General features: G+C 38.9%; 1 protein-coding gene across 4 annotated transcripts in view; it reads right to left on the bottom strand.

Moving 5' to 3' along the window:
• NEK5 (NIMA related kinase 5) overlaps nt 1-19,168 on the bottom strand; it is a 71,755-nt gene that overhangs the window by 16,766 nt on the left and 35,821 nt on the right. For 3 of the 4 annotated variants that reach the window (XM_082701292.1, XM_082701291.1, XM_082701290.1), the window contains exons 19-21: nt 17,740-17,866; nt 10,611-10,748; nt 5,806-5,911 (exon numbers count right to left, since the gene is read on the bottom strand). In XM_082701292.1, coding sequence (XP_082557418.1) covers nt 5,806-5,911; nt 10,611-10,748; nt 17,740-17,866 — 371 coding nt within the window. The remainder of the gene's footprint in view (nt 1-5,805; nt 5,912-10,610; nt 10,749-17,739; nt 17,867-19,168) is intronic. The other variant, XM_082701293.1, reaches the window with a different exon arrangement.

The following is a 19,168-nucleotide window of genomic DNA, read 5'->3' as shown; positions in this document are numbered from 1 at the left end:
GTTTTAATTATTATATAAATATTAAATATTCATAGGATAATTATATTATCTGAAGTTCTTTATGGTCTAATTCAGCTATTTTTTTGTGCTTGCTGTCTCTTATAGTGGATTCTATTTTTAGTTGTGAACTCATGCTTATGCCTTAGTGAGAAACTTTAGTGTAGCCTGGGTTGAAGTTATATCCCTCCAGAATGTTTCAAATTTATTTCTTCTAGAGATCCCAGAGTATTATGATTTCTTACTATTAATTTTAATGTTGATTTCTCAATATACATGTTTCCAGACAGCCAAGTATTGTAAATTCAAACTCTAAATCCAAGTGAATTCTTCTCCCAGAGATTAAGACCAAACAGACAAGCTATATTACTGAGATATTTTTTCCTTTGTACTTTCCCTTGCACTGAAGTATAGCTCTTCAAGGGCTCCAGCTAGCAAGAATGTAAGGGAACACACTGAAGAAAACAAAACCTGTTAGATATGCAGGAGGTGCACAGAGATAGAAAGGGAAGGAAGAAAATTTAAAAACAAAACACGAAACTTCTAAAACAAAATGATCCTGTAAACTAAAATTCCAAAACATGTGAATAAATATAATGGTAAGAGAAAAATAAACAAAAAGAAAAAAATTTAAGTGGGACCAGGAACAAGGTCTAGATGGAATTACTCTTAGGGAGAATTTTGATAACACTCTTTAGCAGTTTGGACCCAAAGAGAAACAGACAATCCTAAACACTCTTTAAGTATGCTCAAAATGGTAAAGAACAGCATCCATTTTTAAATATTTTCAAATTAAAAAAAATAAAATAAAATAAAATAAATAAATAAATATTTTCAAATTAGGGTAAATAATTATGCAGTAATGAAACAAGAGCATATAAAAATATGAACAAACAAATATAATTCTTAGGAGATATATAATGATTTAAATTAAAAACTTAATAGATGATACCCAGATAGTTTTGAAAATAGTATTTATGAAGTCACCTAGAATGGAACAAAGAGATAAATAAAAAATATGAAAGTATAATTAGGTGTTACTGGGGACATTGAGAAGCTTGAGAAGATTGAGAAGCTCCAAAACATATCGACTTGGAGTACCAAAATGGACAAAATAAGAAAAGCAACACCTGGAAAAGTAATGGGTAAAAATTTCCAGAACTCAAGATAGTCATGGATCTCAGAAGAAAGTGAGCCAAGCAGGATGAAAGAGAAGTCCAGACCAGACATACAACAGTGAAACATAAGAATATAAAGATAAAAAGAACATTATAGATGTGCTGGGGATAAAGTTAGCATATCTATAGAGGGAAAACAATTAGCATTTTTCTCATCAACAATGATAAAGATCAGGAGAACAATCATTGTCAACCTAAAATTGCATACCCAACTCAATTACAATTAAAACAATAAAAAAATTGGATATGCAAACAATAAGAGTGTTTACCAGCCACTGAACTATCTTAAAGAATTACTAGAGGATATACAACAGCGAGAAAACTGAAACCAAAGGAAGACCATAGACTAGAAAAAAAAAACATGGCAAGTTCAGAAAATGATAAACTACAATAGCAAATTAAGTTTGAGAATAAAAAAATGTTATTTTTTATTTTTTAAAAAAAAGGTAAAATAGAATTATATGATTTGATGTCTCAAACGTAGAATGTTCCAAACTTTAAAAAAGGGTATAGGGGCAGGGTGGGCAGTAAAGAACAACACTGATCATTGTTAAGCTGTATGATGGATACATAAGGTTTCATTACACTGTGCACTCTACTTTTACGATGTTTAAAGTTTTCCACAATAAAAGATGTTTTTTAAGTAAAATTATAACTCTAGGTAACGATATCAGGATGGAAGGGTTTTAGTGGTTAGATATGTTTGTTGTATTTGTGAGAAAAAAAAAAAAAACCACTGGACAAGTTCTGAATTTGTTATATCAATCCATAGGAAGTACATGAAAACTAGCTATTAAAAGAATAAAAATATAATCTGTATCTTCAAAACTAGTATAGAGGAGACTAGAGTAATATAGAAAAGTTTGTCAATGTAACAAAAGGTTAGAAAAGAAGAGGGGAAGGAAATGACAAATGAAAGCAAACAAAAAACACAAAACCAACCTAAAACATAAAGCCAAATATGTCAATAATTCTAATGACATTTATTATATTAAACTAATTAGGAGGCAAAGGTTATCACAGGACAAGAAGCATATCAACCAGCTACATGCATTTTATAAGAACACATTATAATGAAACCACACAAAAATAATGAAAATAAAATTTAAAAATACACATCAGCAAAATCCTAAAAAATATAAAATAATTGAAAAGTTGTAATAGCAATGTCAGTATCCAACAAAATAGAATTTAAGACAAACAGTTTTAATAGGGACAAAAATTAAAACACATAATGTAAAAAGAGAGGAGTATCCTACCAAACTGATAGAACAATCATAGTTTCTATGTATTTAAAGTACATCAAAATGAGATAGAAATTTGAGGAGAAATGATCATAGCCACAAACGCAGTTGAAGATTTTAATATACTTCTATCCAGAAGTGATAAGGGGTGGGGGAGGCTATAGAGTGGTTTCACAAAAAAAATGTTTTAAGCTTGATAATTATATAGAACATATGTGTCCCCGGAATAATAAGAATATGCATATTTTCAAGTACATGTGTAACATGTACTTGAAATGTGTAAAATGTGTACAATGTGTAAAATTGACCCTGTACTGAATAGCAGAGGGAGTACCAATTAGCTTTTTTAAATCACTAAAATTCATTTGATGGTCTCTGTCCGAAGTACAAGTAAATTGGAAATTCTGATTTTAGAAAGTGATTAAAAAATTCATTAGTCAGAAACTTCAAATTTGACTCATACCATTAAGAAAATGAATAAGAAAACCCAGACAGTGAGAAAATATTGACAAAATATAGATATCTAATAAAGAACTGGTAGCAAGGGTATACAAATAATGCCTATGACTCAAAAACTACCAAGACATCACATACACCCATTAGATTGGCTAAATTTTTAAAAAGAGACCATTCCAAGTGTTGGTAAAGATGGAGAGCAACTAGAATACTTAGGCACCATTTTGGGGGATATAAAATGGCCCGACCACTTTGGGAAATAGCTTGGCAGTTTTTTAAAAAACTAAACATTCACCTACCACACAACTCAGGCATTCTATTCCTATGGTTTTACTCATGAGAAATGAAATTTATGTCTACACAAAGACATGCACATAAATATTCATAGCAGCTTTATTTATAATAACCAAAGACTAGAAACAACCCAAACATTAGTCAATAGATGAATATATAAATAAATTGTGGTGTATCTATATAAGGAATACTACATAGCAATAAAGAGGAATGACTTATTGATACCTATCGATTTGGATGAATCTCAAAATTATTATCAAAGAGCAGGGTTTCCAGGGAAACCTAAAAAAGATTTGTGGATCTGGCTTTTGTCAAATAAAGTGAATACCAGTAAGATTTGTGGAGCCCTCCAGATTTTCCAAAGAAATATTTATGCAGAAACATAACCGGTTTGGACCTAAAGGGACACAGACAATCCTAACTGAAAAGAGACTGCTGGACTCCAAAATTCTACAGGCAGGAAGCAGGCTGAGAAAATTCTTTCCTCCCTTCCTTCTTTCCCTTCTTTATTTGCTAGGCAGGTTGGTTATGGAAAAATAAACAAGTAAGACTAGATAGGAAAATACTGGAAAAGGAGAGCATTTAAGGGAACTATCCTTCCAAAGTAACAATTCATATTATAAACAACATGTTTATAATACAATAATTGCACTAGAAAGAACGAGTTGGATGCAAGTATATATAAAAATGTAGTATATCATAGAAATGGCATTTCAAGTTAGAAAAATGAAGATTTTCAATAAATGTTGTTGGAATAAGTAAGGAGTTATTTGGAAAAAAGTAAAGGTGGAGCCATACTTTGCAGTGTAGTTTAAGTGAAATTCAAGAGGAATATATTATTTAGCTAACTAAAAACTTAATCATAAGAGTACTAAAAAAAAATACTGGTATCATTTCTTATAATTGGTAAACCTAACTAGATAAAAATGAGAAATTTCTACGTGGCACAAGCCACTATAAATAAAATCAAAAGGCAAACAAAAAGCTGGGGAAAATATTCTAGAGTCATATTAGAGATAAAAGATCAATTTCCTTAAAATGCAAAAGTTTCCCCAAATCAACAAAATATTAATAGTCTAATTTTTTTAAGATATTATTTTTTTATTTGACAAAGACCCAGTGAGAGAGGGAACATAAACAGGGGGAGTAGAAGAGGGAGAAGCAGGGTTCCCGCTGAACAGGCAGCCCAACACAAGGCTCGATCGTAGGACCCTGGGATCATGACCTGAGCCAAAGGCAGATGCTTAACAACTGAGCCACTGAGGTGCCCCAGTTACCTAATTTTTTAAACAGCTAAGGCTATGAAGAAATTTTCCCGAATGAGGAAATAAAGATGGTTATTAAGCATATGGAAAGACAAAAAAGAAATGCTATTTAAAACTAACTCAAAAAAGAAATGCTATTTAAAACTAACCTGAAACATCATTTTGAACCTATCAGTTGTGCAAGTTTGGTAAAACACTAATCAAGAAAACGTGCAAGCAGCCAGGCACTTCCATACTCTTATCGGTGGAAGTGTCCATAGGTGTAACCTCTGTGAAGGACAACTTGACAATAGCCAATTACAAACATCCATATTATTCGACCTAATACTTGACTTTCCTGGGTATTTAAACTGCATGTATACTACTATTTGTATATTATGATAGGTATTCAGGCTACAGTGGTAAGTGATAGAAGAAAATGGCAGGATAGCATGTATGTTAGGAAACTGTTTCTATAAAAAAAGAAAAAATACACACATATAAAGATCTACATTTTGGCTTACAGCTTAGTGGAATTCCTCAGGAGAAATGTGCACAGGAGGCATATCCAACTGGTTGATTCTAGAAGGGGAATGGTGTGGCTGAGGTAAAGAGATAGCAAGAAGACTATGAAAAGAGTATAACTTCTGAATTTGAAGCCATGTGATGGTATTACCTATTTAAAAAGTAAATTATAAAATTTTTAAAATTCAAAGGATTCCAAATTTTAGGACTAATAAAAGAGTTCAGTAAGGTTACAAGATACAACATCAATAATATTCCATATGCTAGTAGTAGCCAAGTTGAAACACAGTGAAAGAAAAACAGCTCCATCAAAAATGACAACAGCAACAACCACCAAGTTAAGTGGTACCTCTGTTGTGAATAAAATTTACAAAAATGCCAAAGGATATTTTAAGAAAAGACATAAAGAGACGCCGAGCTATACTACATTCATGGATGTTCCGATTTATGATCGTAAGGATGTCAAATCCTATAAATTAATCAACAAATGTAATCCCATTTTCAGAATCCCAACAAAGTTTTTCATGACACTTTACAAGAAAATGCAAAGATAATGTGGTAAGTAAAGGGCAACAACAGCCAAGATAATTTTGAAGAAAAAGATATGGAGACTAGAAGCAGGTATGGGACTAGGCCTACCAGATACCAAAAGATATGGTAAAGGCACAGTAATTTAAGATGGAATATCACTCATGCTGAGATAGGAAGTGATGTCATTGGGAAAGAACAGAGAGCCCAGAAACAAACCCTTGTGTGAGTGAAACTTGGTCTCCTCAGCTAGGTCTGAGACTATTGTCCATATCTCAGCAATAGCATTTTAACTTTCCACCAGTGCTTCATTCAGGTATCCAGACAGGACCTACTTACGTATCATCATCATCAGATCTTGGTTGTTCCTTGTCTACTTCAATGCCAGAGGCCATTTCCATACTCCCCTCATCTTCTTTAGGAAGGCTTTGTTCTAATGTTCCCACTGTTAAAGAAATAACAGAGAGATTAAAGTCTCCCAGCCTGTGTACACAATGTAGGGTATATATCCCAAATCCTGTACTGGACATCACCCATGAAGGTAAACCTTCAAATTGTTTCCATTAAAACAGAGATGATGTCAGGTTTTTTTCCTACATAACTTCAACCTTGCTGCAGTCAAGAGCAATGTAGAGACAGATTTTCCTAAAATCTCAGAAGCTAAAAGAGTTCACAGAAGAATTAAAAATGCTGGCTTCAAAACATTGTCAGCATAGTCTATGTCTAGCCTACTTTCAACTCCCACTTGGGGAATTTTGCTACGCATGTCTATATTAGTTGGCTTTTCCGGAATAAACCACCACGTAACTTGGTACTTTAAAACAGTAGCCATTTATGGAGGTCTCTATTCTGCCATTAGGCAGTTTGGGCTGGGCTTAGCTGGCTGGCTCCTTCCAGTCTCTGTTGGACCCAGTCACCCATGTGCAGTCACTTGCCAGAGCAGCTGGAGGAAGGCTGGCTGGCCTGCTATGGCCTCTCTTGGGATGGCTTGTCTCTCTTTTCCACTGGTCTCTCATTTTCCAGCAGGCCAACTGGAGCTAGCTGAGAGATAGACAGGTTTCCAAAAAAAAAAAAAAAAAAAAGGCAAAAGCTCCTTGAATACTCAGATTTGGCACACCACTGCTTCTATTCCTTTCTTCTCAGGCACACAAATCACAAAAGCCAGTTGAGATCCAAGTGGAGGGGAAAGAAGCCATTTAATGCTGGAGGAGCTGCAAAGTCATGTTGCAAAGGGCAGAGATACAGGGAGGAGCAAAGCACATGCTCATTTTGGTCACCTACCAGAATCTGCCTCCCCCACCTGCACTCTGTAACCATCTGGTTCCTACCAGGCTAAACTGCGTTTCACATTAGTCTCCAGGAAAAAAAACAAAACAAAAAATTCCTACCCACTGCTAACAAGTGGGATTAGAAATAGGAACTTTTCTCCAAAGTTGAAATTAAAAAATTAAAAGTGTGCCTATTTTTTTTTTGATAAGCTGACTATTCATGGACAAACTATAAGTAGAAATTTTACCACACTGTACTTAAATATTTCCCTATTTCTAATAATATGTGTCATCCTAAATCATAGCCTATATTATTTCCTACACTGCATTATAAAATAAATGAGTTGACTGATGTATCTCATCTATGAGGGAGTCTGGCTACTTAATAGCAGCTTGAGTACTCCAGTTGGTGTGGGAATCATAGTTTTTGTTTTTCTGTTTTAGGAAGACAATTTTAGGAGGCTTTTATTTTTTGTTTAGCAGGATAGGAGAAAGAATGAATAGCTAACTATAGAAATGTAAATTAGCTGTTATTGGGGTGTGCATCTATGATGTTACCAAGGCAACCATATGGCCTGAAAACTTGCACAAGAAAAATGGAGGTTACCTTCCCACCAAGGATCCCCTTGGAGTGGTTAAACTGTAAACAAACTTACTGACCTGAATTAATTATGCACACATTAAAAAAAAAAAACCAACTTGTCCTTATAATAAGAGTGTGGTTTTTACTAGTAAAAATCATCAAAGAGGATTTTACAAAGTCTTCCTATCTTAAACTTGAAGTTAGGACAAATTAAATAGGTAGCTGATAAAGTTTCACTTTTAACGGAATGCAGGGCTCAAAACATGAAAGCAATTTATTTTCAAGGAGTTGGAAGTTTAAGCTAAACAGTGATGGAGGACCTATGAATCATGCTTAAATATATGACTAATAGCTAATTCTTGAAAACCTTTATACACTGTGTCTGTTATTCCTGCAGTCAAAGTTATTAAAACTTACACACACAGGAAGTCTTCATGAAAAGTCTACACAGTTGTAAGAACTATTTTTCACATTATAATTTCCCTATCCAACTTAACGGCAATACAACTATTAGTAATCACATGCCTTTGCATAAAGTAATACTAAAAACGTGCTATGGTTTTATGTTCATTCATAAAGATAATGGCCACCTGCTAAGTTCTAGGCACTAGGGACAGAGAGAGATGAAACAGTGTGGTAATCAAGACAAAGCTCTTGTAAGCTTAGAGTCTAGTGGGGAAGAAAGATAATAAGAATCAGAAATTAAAGTGAACGTTATTTTTATGATCAGAGAATTACAGTGTCTTGTGGGGTATTAAGCAGCAAAGCCAAGCCTAGAGTGATGCAAGGGAAGCTTGCTCAGATCTTTCTTAATCATTTAAAACAGTGGTTCCCCATCCATGGAACACAGGAAATAGTTTGACATCCAGTTTTTTCGTAGCAATCATTAAAAATTCAAATAAAAATACTGCATCCTTTTATGACCTGAATTTAAATGATAAATATAGTGCTGAAATGTCACTATTTCATGCATTTAACAAAAATATTTGAATATGAACAAATTTGAGTATGAGACTGAATGACTATGAAATTGTGAGAAGCAGCTGACAAAAAGGCAGGAAGGGATGCCTGGGTGACTCAGTCGGTTGAGCATCTGTCTTTGGCTCAGGTCATGATCCCAGATCCTGGGATCAAGTCCTACCTTGGGCTCCTTGCTCAGCAGGGAGCCTGCTTCCCCCTTTGCCTACCACTCCCCCCTGCCTGTGCTCTCTCTCTCTCTCTCTCTGGCAAATAAATAAAAATTTAAAAAGAAAAGAAAAAGGCAGGGAGAGACTAGACAAACTTGAAGACTTCCTAGAATTTTTTTGGATTGAAGAGAAGTATATTAATATGGTGACAGGGTCTTCCAATCATACAAAAGAGCACTTAAGGATCTACATCATTCTAGACCCCTTTACAAAGCCCCATCAGGTAGTACAGGGAAAACCAGGGAGAGAAGGATACCCACACTTCACCACCTCACCACCCACTATGACACATAGTGACAGAAATGGGAAGAGGTTCATCAGAGGGAAATCTTGCAAGAGGAATTATCCTGGCAAAAGGAGGCCGGCCTTCTAAGCCGAGGGAGGAGCATCTGCTGAGGTAGAAACACTAGCAAGCCTAACATTGCAATGGGCCATGCCAGTCTTCAGAGTCTGCAAGAGACTGATTTTATCCTGAGGGTAAGAGGGCATCTTTGGCAGGATTTTAAGCTGAAAGGAGATTTGGTCCATTTTAGGTAGATTACCCAGCAAGGCTGCAAAGGGTAGAGCTAAAGTAAGAAAAGATGACCAGGGACAGGAAATCAAGAGGCCAACCATAGTTAGACGCAGAGCACAGCTGGAGTTGGGGGAGGGCAGCACCTTAGCAGGCTGTAAAAGAAAACATCTGTACTCTGCTTTGAATGCACCTTGGGAGGCACATTCCTATTTCCAATCTCACTTGACAGATAAATTGCTCATATGCGCCCAATGTAAAACCATCCATATAAAGATACAGAAGTTAATGAATGAATTAATTTGGCATGACAGACCAAATGAAGACTTTTCTGTGACTCTTTCTAAGACACCCAGGAACAAATTCAAGAAAAAACATCAAAGTCACCAAGTATGACCCCATCTCAGTGTCTTGAGAAATGAATGCCATCCTTCACACCTGCCCTAGGGTTCCAGCCCTTGGCTTCCAGGCCAAGCCAGGTCAGCCCAAATGTTCCTCCTCAGCGCCTCCAGCCCCATCCTTAGGGACAAGGCTTATATCCCAGGATGGAAGGGAAGGAAGCAAACAGACAAAACACAGCTTCTTGTAATTTGAGTGTAGTAGAAAGAGGGTCCCAAGGGCAGTTTCTTCCTTTCTTCCTCTCTCTCCCCTTAACTTTTAAGCACCAGCATGATAACTGATAGAAGTTGTAAGAGTGAAGGATTTCGAAGGACTTTATATACTCAGGGACCCTGGGCCCCTCCCCTGCTCCTAGATTTCAGTCCAACCAGTTTTCTCAGAGTCTGCCACAGGCCTGTGTATCTGCAAGTCCTCCCCTCCCAACACATTCATCCTTCTGGACGTTCTTGGAATACTTTTAACAGATTTCCCAAAGATTGTGGAGTTTAGGCTTCACAAGCCGGCAGACCCACTCTTGGGCAATCATACTTCTCTTACATTATCCTCAGGGTGGTACATATTTTTGTATTGTTCCTTAATTTTGTAAGTACTTAACAGCCTCCGTTACACCTAGTTTGTATCTCTGCCTCCTCATCACCTCAATCTCGCATTCCTGAAACACGGGTCCCTAAGCGCCGCACACCTGCACGCCTTCCCAAGACAAAATCCCCACGACATGAATTCCCTCAAACTTGGGAAAGGATGGTTGGCTTCCCATAAATACCAGCTTCATCTTGCAAAGAGTCAGAGATAAAATAAAACAAAACCCTCCCCCAAAGCCCAGAAACTATATGACAATGTATTTTCATTGCCCATAGAATAGCAATTTGAGCCTGTCGAGTAGCTGTCAGAAACATACTGTCAGGTAGAGCTAAGCAGTACCCGCTTACCACCTACAAAGCCACTTGCCCTATTCACTTTCATCAGTTGTCAACTGATCTGTTAAAGTGAATTACCCCATTCTTCTGGGAAGTTCCAGTCTTGGGTTGGTGGCATTTGGAACAGACTTGGACAAGGCAAATCAGCTTCTGAAGAGGCTGAACCCTTTCCAGTTCTCTATCCAGGCTGAAGGTATTTTTATCCCCTGTCCGAATTCACAGGGCTCTGAGAACAGTACCCAGGGGACTGGTTATGTTCTTAAAAAATAAACTACGTACCCCATTCACCTTTGTGGGCAGAAAACGAGCTACTTGTCAGACGTGCTGCAGCCCAAGCATTCATTAAAGCTCCAGGCGCTTCATGCCGCCACCGTCTCCTGTTTTCTGGAATGCCTGAGGTCACCATCCCTTGGCCACCTGAGGAGGAGACTGTGTTACTGGAAATAAAAATGGTTCATCTGGCTTCGTATAAAATCACAGAACGTGAGAACCTTGGAGGTAGCTTGTTCCCACCCCTCGTGTTACCAGTAAGAAAATGGAGATAGAGAATATTTTAGTAACTTACGTCACACGGCTGATGGGTATGAAAGTCCCTTGCTTTGCAAACACTTTAGTGTGTCAAATTTTCTATTCTACCTATTTTAAACTGGTCTCACTGTCTCACCGGCTTAGAATGGATTAAATTGCTACATTTGCAAGCCCTTTCTTGCAAGTTTGAGGCCTTCAGTGTTTTGAAATGGTACAAATGTAAGTTAGTTCACATACTTACAAATGTCAATGATACACTTGTATTTTCCAATTTATAAAAGGGGTATAAATTTTAGTTCTCCCCTGGCCCCATGTTATCAAGAGAAACATAGGAAATAAGTAATAAAAGTCCTCACCATCTGTAAAAAGAACACCCAGATGTTGCTGTGAACTTCTCTTATGCAAAGACTATGCCAGAAGCTCAAATGTAAATGGAGGAATTTCGGTGGGAAATATCATCCTATTCTAAACACTCTTAACATTTAAATAGCACATTGGCTTACAAAGCAATTTTGTATGTATTTTTGTACTGCTAACTCTAAACCTTGTGGGATAGCTATTATCTTAATTCAGATTTTATTGATGGAAAAAAACAACCCCTCCAAGAAATTCCAAGGAAATAATTGGGCTAGCATGGAAGACAGGTCAAGCCAACCGCTCTTTCTTAGACAATCTCCCTCAACTGCAAGGGAGGTGGGATTCTAGATCTTTCCTCCTTTATATTCTCATATCTGGGGTGGTCAGTTGTCCAGGGTACTTAGCAGGCAAGTTTCTCAGGAGGTGAGGGAGAGACCAAAACATTATCTTTGGAAGATATTTGATACCAAATCTATAGGGATTGTACTGAAAAGAGAACTATGGAGTCAGGGTGTGGATTCACCCTCAGGCCCAGTGGAGCAGGTGGAGGGGACGTCACCCGCTGTCATCATCTCCAGCAGAGTCGGAGGAGCTCGCGCGTCCCACCGTCTCCTGCTCTCTGCAGCGGCACCAGGGTCTTGAATGAACAACTCTGGGTATGAGAAAATAACTCATTAATTTAAAAGCAGTCAAAGCACAACTAATTGCACCAAAGAGTTCTTAGGAAATCGAGAGGTCGTCCACCTGTGGGTACCCTCAAAAACAGAGAAATTACCAACTTATTCTAATATACATTGTTACAGACTGAATGCTGTGTCCAACCTCTCCCCAGAGTCCTATGTTGAAACCTAAGGCCCAATGCGATGGTATTAGGAGGTGGTGGGGTCTTTGGGGGGTGACGAGGCCATGAGGGTAGAATCCTTGGGAATGGGCTTCACACTCTTATAAAAGAGACCCCAAACGGAGCGCCTGGGTGGCTCAGTGGGTTAAAGCCTCTGCCTTCAGCTCAGGTCAAGATCCCAGGGTCCTGGGATCGAACTCCGCATTGGGCTCTCTGTTCAGCATGGAGCCTGCTTCCCTTCCTCTCTCTCTCTGCCTGCCTCTCTGCCTACTGTGATCTCTGTCAAACAAATAAATGAATAAATCTTAAAAAAAAAAAAAAAAAAAAAAGAGAGAGAGAGAGACCCCCACAAAGCTCCTTACCCTTTCTGCTAAGTGAGGACATAGTGAAAACATGGCAGTGGGCCCTCACCAGACACCATATCTGTCAGCACTATGCTCTTGGAATTTCCAGCTTCCAGAACTATGAGAAGTAAATATTTGTTGTTTAAAGTCACAGAGTTAATGGCATTTTGTAAAGCAGCCCAAATGGACTAAGATATACTTTAGTTTACAAGACTAAAATTATCAACATGCTTAAAAATTGTTTCATTTTTATTATTGACATTTGAGTGACCAGGTAATATATCTAAATGCAAACAAGTATTAGTAACAAGAATGGACACATTCTGTGAGGCATCCCTGAGCATTTTACTTCAGTTTCCATAGAAATGCAATCAATTATTACCTTTTTCTTTTTAAGATTTATTTATTTATTTGAGAGACAGAGTGAGAGTCAGGGGTTGGGGGATGGCAGAAGGAGAGGGAGGGAGAAACCCAGACTCCACGCTGAGCACAAGACTGGGTCTCATGACCCTGAGATCAGATCTGAGCCAGGAAACTGAGTCAGCCACTCAACTGACTGTACAACCGAGACACCCTGAGTTCTGTTATCTTAATTTAAAAAATCTTTTTATTTAATACAATGTCTCAATATAGGACATACGAAAATCACCCATGATCTCACCATCTAGAGACCATGAAAATTTCAAAACTTTCCCCTTGAATATTGAATGCGGGGCTGGATCCCAGGACCCAGAGATCATGACTTGAGCCGAATGCAGAGGCTTAGTCCACTGAGCCACCCAGGTGCCCCCATACAACCATTTTAAAGCGAATACAGTATTCTGTTCATGAGCGTATTATAATTTAATTTTTCATGGTTGCGTGTTTTGTTTTCTAGCCATTTTTCACTATTATAAATAATACTATAAGGAAATCACTGCAACTAAATGTTTATGGACGTTCATGATTTTTACTAGATAAACTATTGAAGGTGACAATTCTAGGAGCTAGTATTATTGCTTCACCAAAGCTTTTCCCTGCTTAAGTGGAATCTATTACTAATTTGTTCATGATTGTGCTCCACGTATTTTGAATAGCTAGGTCTTCCTTATCCAAAAAAACAAAACAAAACAAAAAACCCCACAAAAACAAACTCACCTATATTTTCTTTTATTTCATTTTCTTTTTTTTTTTAAGTTTTTATTTAAATCCCAGTTAGGTAACATACAGTGTAATATTCGTTTCAGGTGTGCAATATGATGATTCAGCAGTTACACAGCCAGTGCTCATCTCATTAAGCCCTCCTTAATCCCCATCCCCTATTTAACCCATCCCCCACCCACCTCCTGTCTGGTAACCATCAGTGTGTTCTCTATAGTTTCCTGGTTCTGTTTCTTGGTTTACTTCTCTCTCTCACTCTTTTTGTCCCCTTCATTCATTTGTTTTGTTTCTTAAGTTCCACATATGAGTGAGAACATACGACATTTGTCTTTCTCTGACTTATTTCATTTAGCCTAACACTCTCTAGCTCCACCCATGCCATTGCAAATGGCAAGATTTCATTCTTTCTGATGGCTGATATTCCACTGTATATATAAATATACCACATCTTTACCCATTCCTAAGCCTATGGACACTTGGGCCATTTCCATAATTTGGCTATTGTAGATAATGTTGTTATAAGCTTTGAGGTGCATGTCTTCCTTTGAGTAAACTCCTAGTAGTATGATTGCTGGATCATAGGATAGCTCTATTTTTAACTTCTTGAGAAATCTCCATACTGTTCTCCAAAGTGACTACACCAGTTTGCATTCCTACCAACAGTGCAAGAGGGTTCTTTCTCCACATCTTTGCCAACACCTGTTGTTTCTCTTCTTGTTGGTTTTAGCCATTCTGACAGCTGTAAGGTGACATCCATTGTAGTTTTGATTTGCATTTCCTGATAACCAGTGATACTGAGCATCTTTTTATGTATCTGTTAGCCATCTGTCTGTCTGCTTTGGAAAATGTCTTTTAATGTCTTCTGCCCATTTTTAAAAAAGATTTTATTCATTTATTTGACAGGCAGAGATCACAAGTAGGCAGAGAGGCAGGCAGAGAGAGAGGTGGAAGCAGGCTCCCTGGTGAGCATAGAGCTCGATGAGTGGCTCGATCCCAGGACCCTGGAATCATGACCTGAGCTGAAGGCAGAAGCTTTAACCCATTGAGCCACCCAGGTGGCCCATTCTGCCCTTTTTTTAATTTGATTTTTCATTTTGGTGGGGGGTTGATATTTTTACGTTCTTTATATATTTTGGAAACTAACCCTTTATCAGATACGTCATTTGCAAATATCTTCTCCCATTCCATAGGTTGCCAATTGATTTTGCTTGTTCTTTTAATTCATTTTCTAACATATAACTTTATTTTATATATAAACTCTTTGGTTCTTTAAAAATGTATTATGTTGTATCATTATATAAGGTCTGATTTCACAATTTTTCCCAAATTGTTAACCAACTGGCTTAGCAGCATTTATCTGACTGAGCCCTTCTTTCCCACTGACTTTGATGTAACTTTCAACATACAGCAAATAACTATCCATCCTAGGATTTGTTTCTAAACTATTTCTTCTTCTCACTGATCTTCTGGTGCTAGTGTCATATTGTTTTATAATTTACAGAATATATTTTGATATTTGAAAGTGTATGTGCCCCTTCCCTGCTCTTCTTTTCTAAATTTGTCGATTTAAGAGTCTCTAAGATTCTCCAATATGCCAAGATGTCTCCATTTTATTTGTGGCTTTGATTATTTTGATTGAAAATGGAAAAATTCCATACATTTATTTGGAAAGAATATTTCTGATGCATGACAATGTATGTATCCCCATTTATTCACGTGATCTGTAAATACTTCAGTAAGTTTTCATAGTATTCTTCACATGCTCTACATAATCCTTGTAAAGTTTATTCCTAAATTATATATGTACACACACACATTTGCTGCTGTTACTGGAGATGAGATCTGAAAACCAAATGGCAAAAATATTTGCAATACATATTACAGGTAAAGCTTTAACTTGAAGAGTCTTATAAAGGAAAAAAAAAATAAATGCCATTTTCAGTGGATAAAGGGATGAAAGTTAAGAGCACATAATTCACAAAAGACATAAGATGGCCAAATCCTGTGGAAAATTATTTTCAACCTGGATTATAATTATAAAAATGCAGACAAGTTAAAAGACAATTTTCAGTATGAAACGGAGATCATTTTAACTTAAAAGGGGGGGGCAGCTATCTCTTTTGAGACCTATAACTCATGATCTCCTCTTCCCAGCAAACTTACACAAAGAATAACTCTGGAATTCATCACTTTCACTGGAACTTTCGCTCAGGCCACTAAGGGATCCTGGTGGCCAAAATGTTGGCTGTTATTCAACCCACCTCACTTGGCCTTTCTCTTCTAGTTAATGCTGCCAACCCTGCACCTTCTTCTAGAACTTCCTCTCCTCCTTTGGCTTCGCTCTCTCTGGATTTCCCCAAACCTTGTCTAAACATTGCTAAGGTCTGTCCTAAGCTCCATTTCCTTCTCACTCTAGCCCCTCTGCCTAGGTATTTCAACTATCACTAAGGCAATTATGATATTACCTTGTGTATGCTAAGGAAACCCTGATTTGCCCCAGAGCTTCGGTCTCACATAGCTAGCATCTTCTAGGCATCTCCATCTGAGGTTCGTAAAGACCTAAACGCCAATATGTCCCAAATCTAGAGTGTTAAACTATGTCCCCTCACCTTCCTCTGCATGATGTGTGTGCCTGTTTGGTTGGTGACAGCTTCATCCATCTGGATTAGAAAACAAGAGGGTCTTTGACCTCCTTCTCTTCCTCAACCCCCATACTCAGTGGTCCGCCCTTTGTGTCTATTCTCACCACACTGCTCTGCCGTATGCACCTGTCATCTCCCACCTGGATTGCTATCCTCCTGCCATTAGTCCCGCCACCCCACACCCTCCGGACACTGCGGCCAGCACGATCTTTCTCCATCACAGATAGGAGTTAATTCCCATTGACCAAAGGTCAGCACACAGGGTAGAGCCCAAGCTTTTAGCAGGCCAGGCTCTGTAGGAGTGAGTACCTCCCTGACTTTAGCCAGCTGGTGCTCTAACGATGATCAGGATCTGGGCTCAGAAAACATGTTTTATGCCTCCTTTCTTTGGCTCACAGCCCCACAGTGATGTTGAGGGTGGACCCCGTTTTCATTCATCTTTGAGATCCCCACCACCTAGTACAGTCTGTGCACATGGGAGAATCTCCATAAGATGCCTGCTGAACTGAATGAAGGTTTTTCGAGATGGAAATGAGGTGAGATGGATTATTCCAGGAAGAAGAACCTGCGCCAAGCCAGGGTATGTAAATGCTCACACAGCTCTAAGAGAGAGGGGTGCTCTGGGAGGCTGTCTGGATCCCATCATCAGTGGGAAGAAAGGGGGTGCTGGGGCAGAAAAGGAGGGTCACCAAAGGATCGGGCTCCACAGCGTTAAATAAGATAATATGTGGAATGGACAATGGGGAATCCTGCTGGCATTACTCAAAAAAGTTGAAGTAGAAGACTAATATAACAAGCTAACTCAGCAGCCACTTAGAGAATGAAGGGGGAGATACTAGAGAAAAGAAAACACATAGGAGAACAAGGCAGTATGATGAGAGGCAAGAAAAGAGCAAATTAGAAATAGCATTTATTCAGCACCCACTCTGTGCCAGGTGTTTATATATCAAACTTCACTTTCATCCCCCAATAAACCTGTGTGGCAAGTCCGGTTATCCCCATTCCTAGAGGAAGCTGAGATTCAGAGCACTGCAGTCACTTGTGGAAGGCCACCTGGTCAGAAAGTGGCAGCGCCAGCTTCCAAACTCCCGTCTATCTCCAAAGTGCACGCACTCACTACCTCACTACGCCGCTGAGAGGTGACAGGGCCCGAAACCACTGGCAGGGGGAACGAAGGAGGAAAACTCCAGAGACATTTGAGGGCAGAGCCCACCCCAGCTGAACAGCAGGAACTGCCAGGCTGCTGCTGGCCATACCCAAAATTAAAGATCATCGGGAAGAAAAAGCTCTGAAATTCAAGTGGACAAATGCAGAGTTTGCGAGGCTAGTGGGACTTGTCCATGGAGCCTTCCAGCAGATAATGAGGAAAGAGGATGGCATGGAGCTGCTGGCTGGGGACAGCACAGAGCAAGGCCTGGGTCTCAGGTGGCAGAGGACCAGGCGCTCTGCCCAGCAAAGGGACAGTGGCGTTGCAGGTGAGTGAGGACGGGGACTGTGATGGACTGCTGGTAAAATATCCCTTCTCATCTCTGGCTTCCAAGGGCCACGACACATACCTGCTTCTGGGCCAAAGAGTTCTTCAAATGCTTTGTCTGTATACTCTTCATACTCCTTCACACATTTATATTCCTTAAGCTTCATGCCATCCTCAAAGGTCACAGTTTTATTGCTCACATCCATTGCCTAAAGCAAGGCCACAGTGTTTCATGACAAGGCATATTTTTGAGAAAAAAAGTATGTTAAAAATTTTTTGTGTGTTTCCAGTAATGACATTTCCCAAGGCATATGGTAAGTATTCAGTATATGTATATTAAACCAATAAGTTATAGCACTTTATTGTTTTTTTAAGATTTTTATTTATTTATTTATTTATTTATTTATTTATTTATTTTTATTTATTTGACAGAAAGAGATCACAAGTAGGCAGAGAGGTAGGCAGAGAGAAAGAGAGAGAGGAGGAAGCAGGCTCCCTGCAGAGCAGAAAGCCCGATGCGGACTCGATCCCAGGACCCTGGGATCATGACCTGAGCCGAAGGCAGAGGCTTTAACCCACTGAGCCACCCAGGCGCCCCAAATTATAACACTTTAAAAGTGGAACTATGTTGGAACAAGATAGAAACAGGAGTGTGTTAATTTCTTCTACTTGTCGACAGTGACAAGCACCGATCATGTGGCAACTTGATTTTATCCAGACTTGCTGCCTTCAATAAAATTCTCCTGAGGTTCCATCCTACAGAACTCTCAAGGTTGTCTTGTCCACGCCCTGCTTTAGGTGCACAACATTGCCAATATGGGTCCCTAAAACTCCTCCTGACACTCCCTGATCAATACTAAAATGATCACTCTGTTTCAAGCACACCAAAGCATCGAGTAACAAAGGGTGAACATCCTGGAAGATAAAACTGTTGACTCCAGGGATGCCTGGGTGGCTCAGTTGGTTAAGCAGCTGCCTTTGGCTCAGGTCATGATCCCAGCGTCCTGGGATCGAGTCCCACATCGGGCTTTTTGCTCCGCAGGGAGCCTGCTTCTCCCTCTGACTCTGCCTTCCACTCTGTCTGCCTGTACTCGCTCGCTCTCTCTCTCTCTTACAAATAAATAAATAAAATCTTAAAAAAAAAAAAAAAAACCTGTTGACTCCACCCCGTCATACCACCAGGCCAGCCTCAGCTCCTGGCTTCATGGGAGCACTGTGGCTCCAACCCAGAAACAGGCCCCCTTTGATCCTCCTGGTTCTGGGACACCAAGATGCGGAATGCTCAAAGAGGTAAGAGTTCACAGTCACCACTCTGAGAAATCCCTATGTGACCAAATGGTAGGAAAAATCTCAAAGGTAAGTAGAGCACAGAGGATTCTTAGGGCAGTGAAACTATTCTGTGTGGTACCATAATGATGGATACGGGTTGTTATGTCAAAACCCATAGAAAGTACAGCACCAAGAGTGAACCCCAATGTGAACTGTGGACTTGGTTGATTATGATGTGTCCA

Source organism: Mustela nivalis (assembly GCF_964662115.1).
Source record: "Mustela nivalis genome assembly, chromosome: 15".
Classification (NCBI taxonomy): domain Eukaryota; kingdom Metazoa; phylum Chordata; class Mammalia; order Carnivora; family Mustelidae; genus Mustela; species Mustela nivalis.
This window is presented reverse-complemented; position numbering and strand designations above follow the sequence as displayed.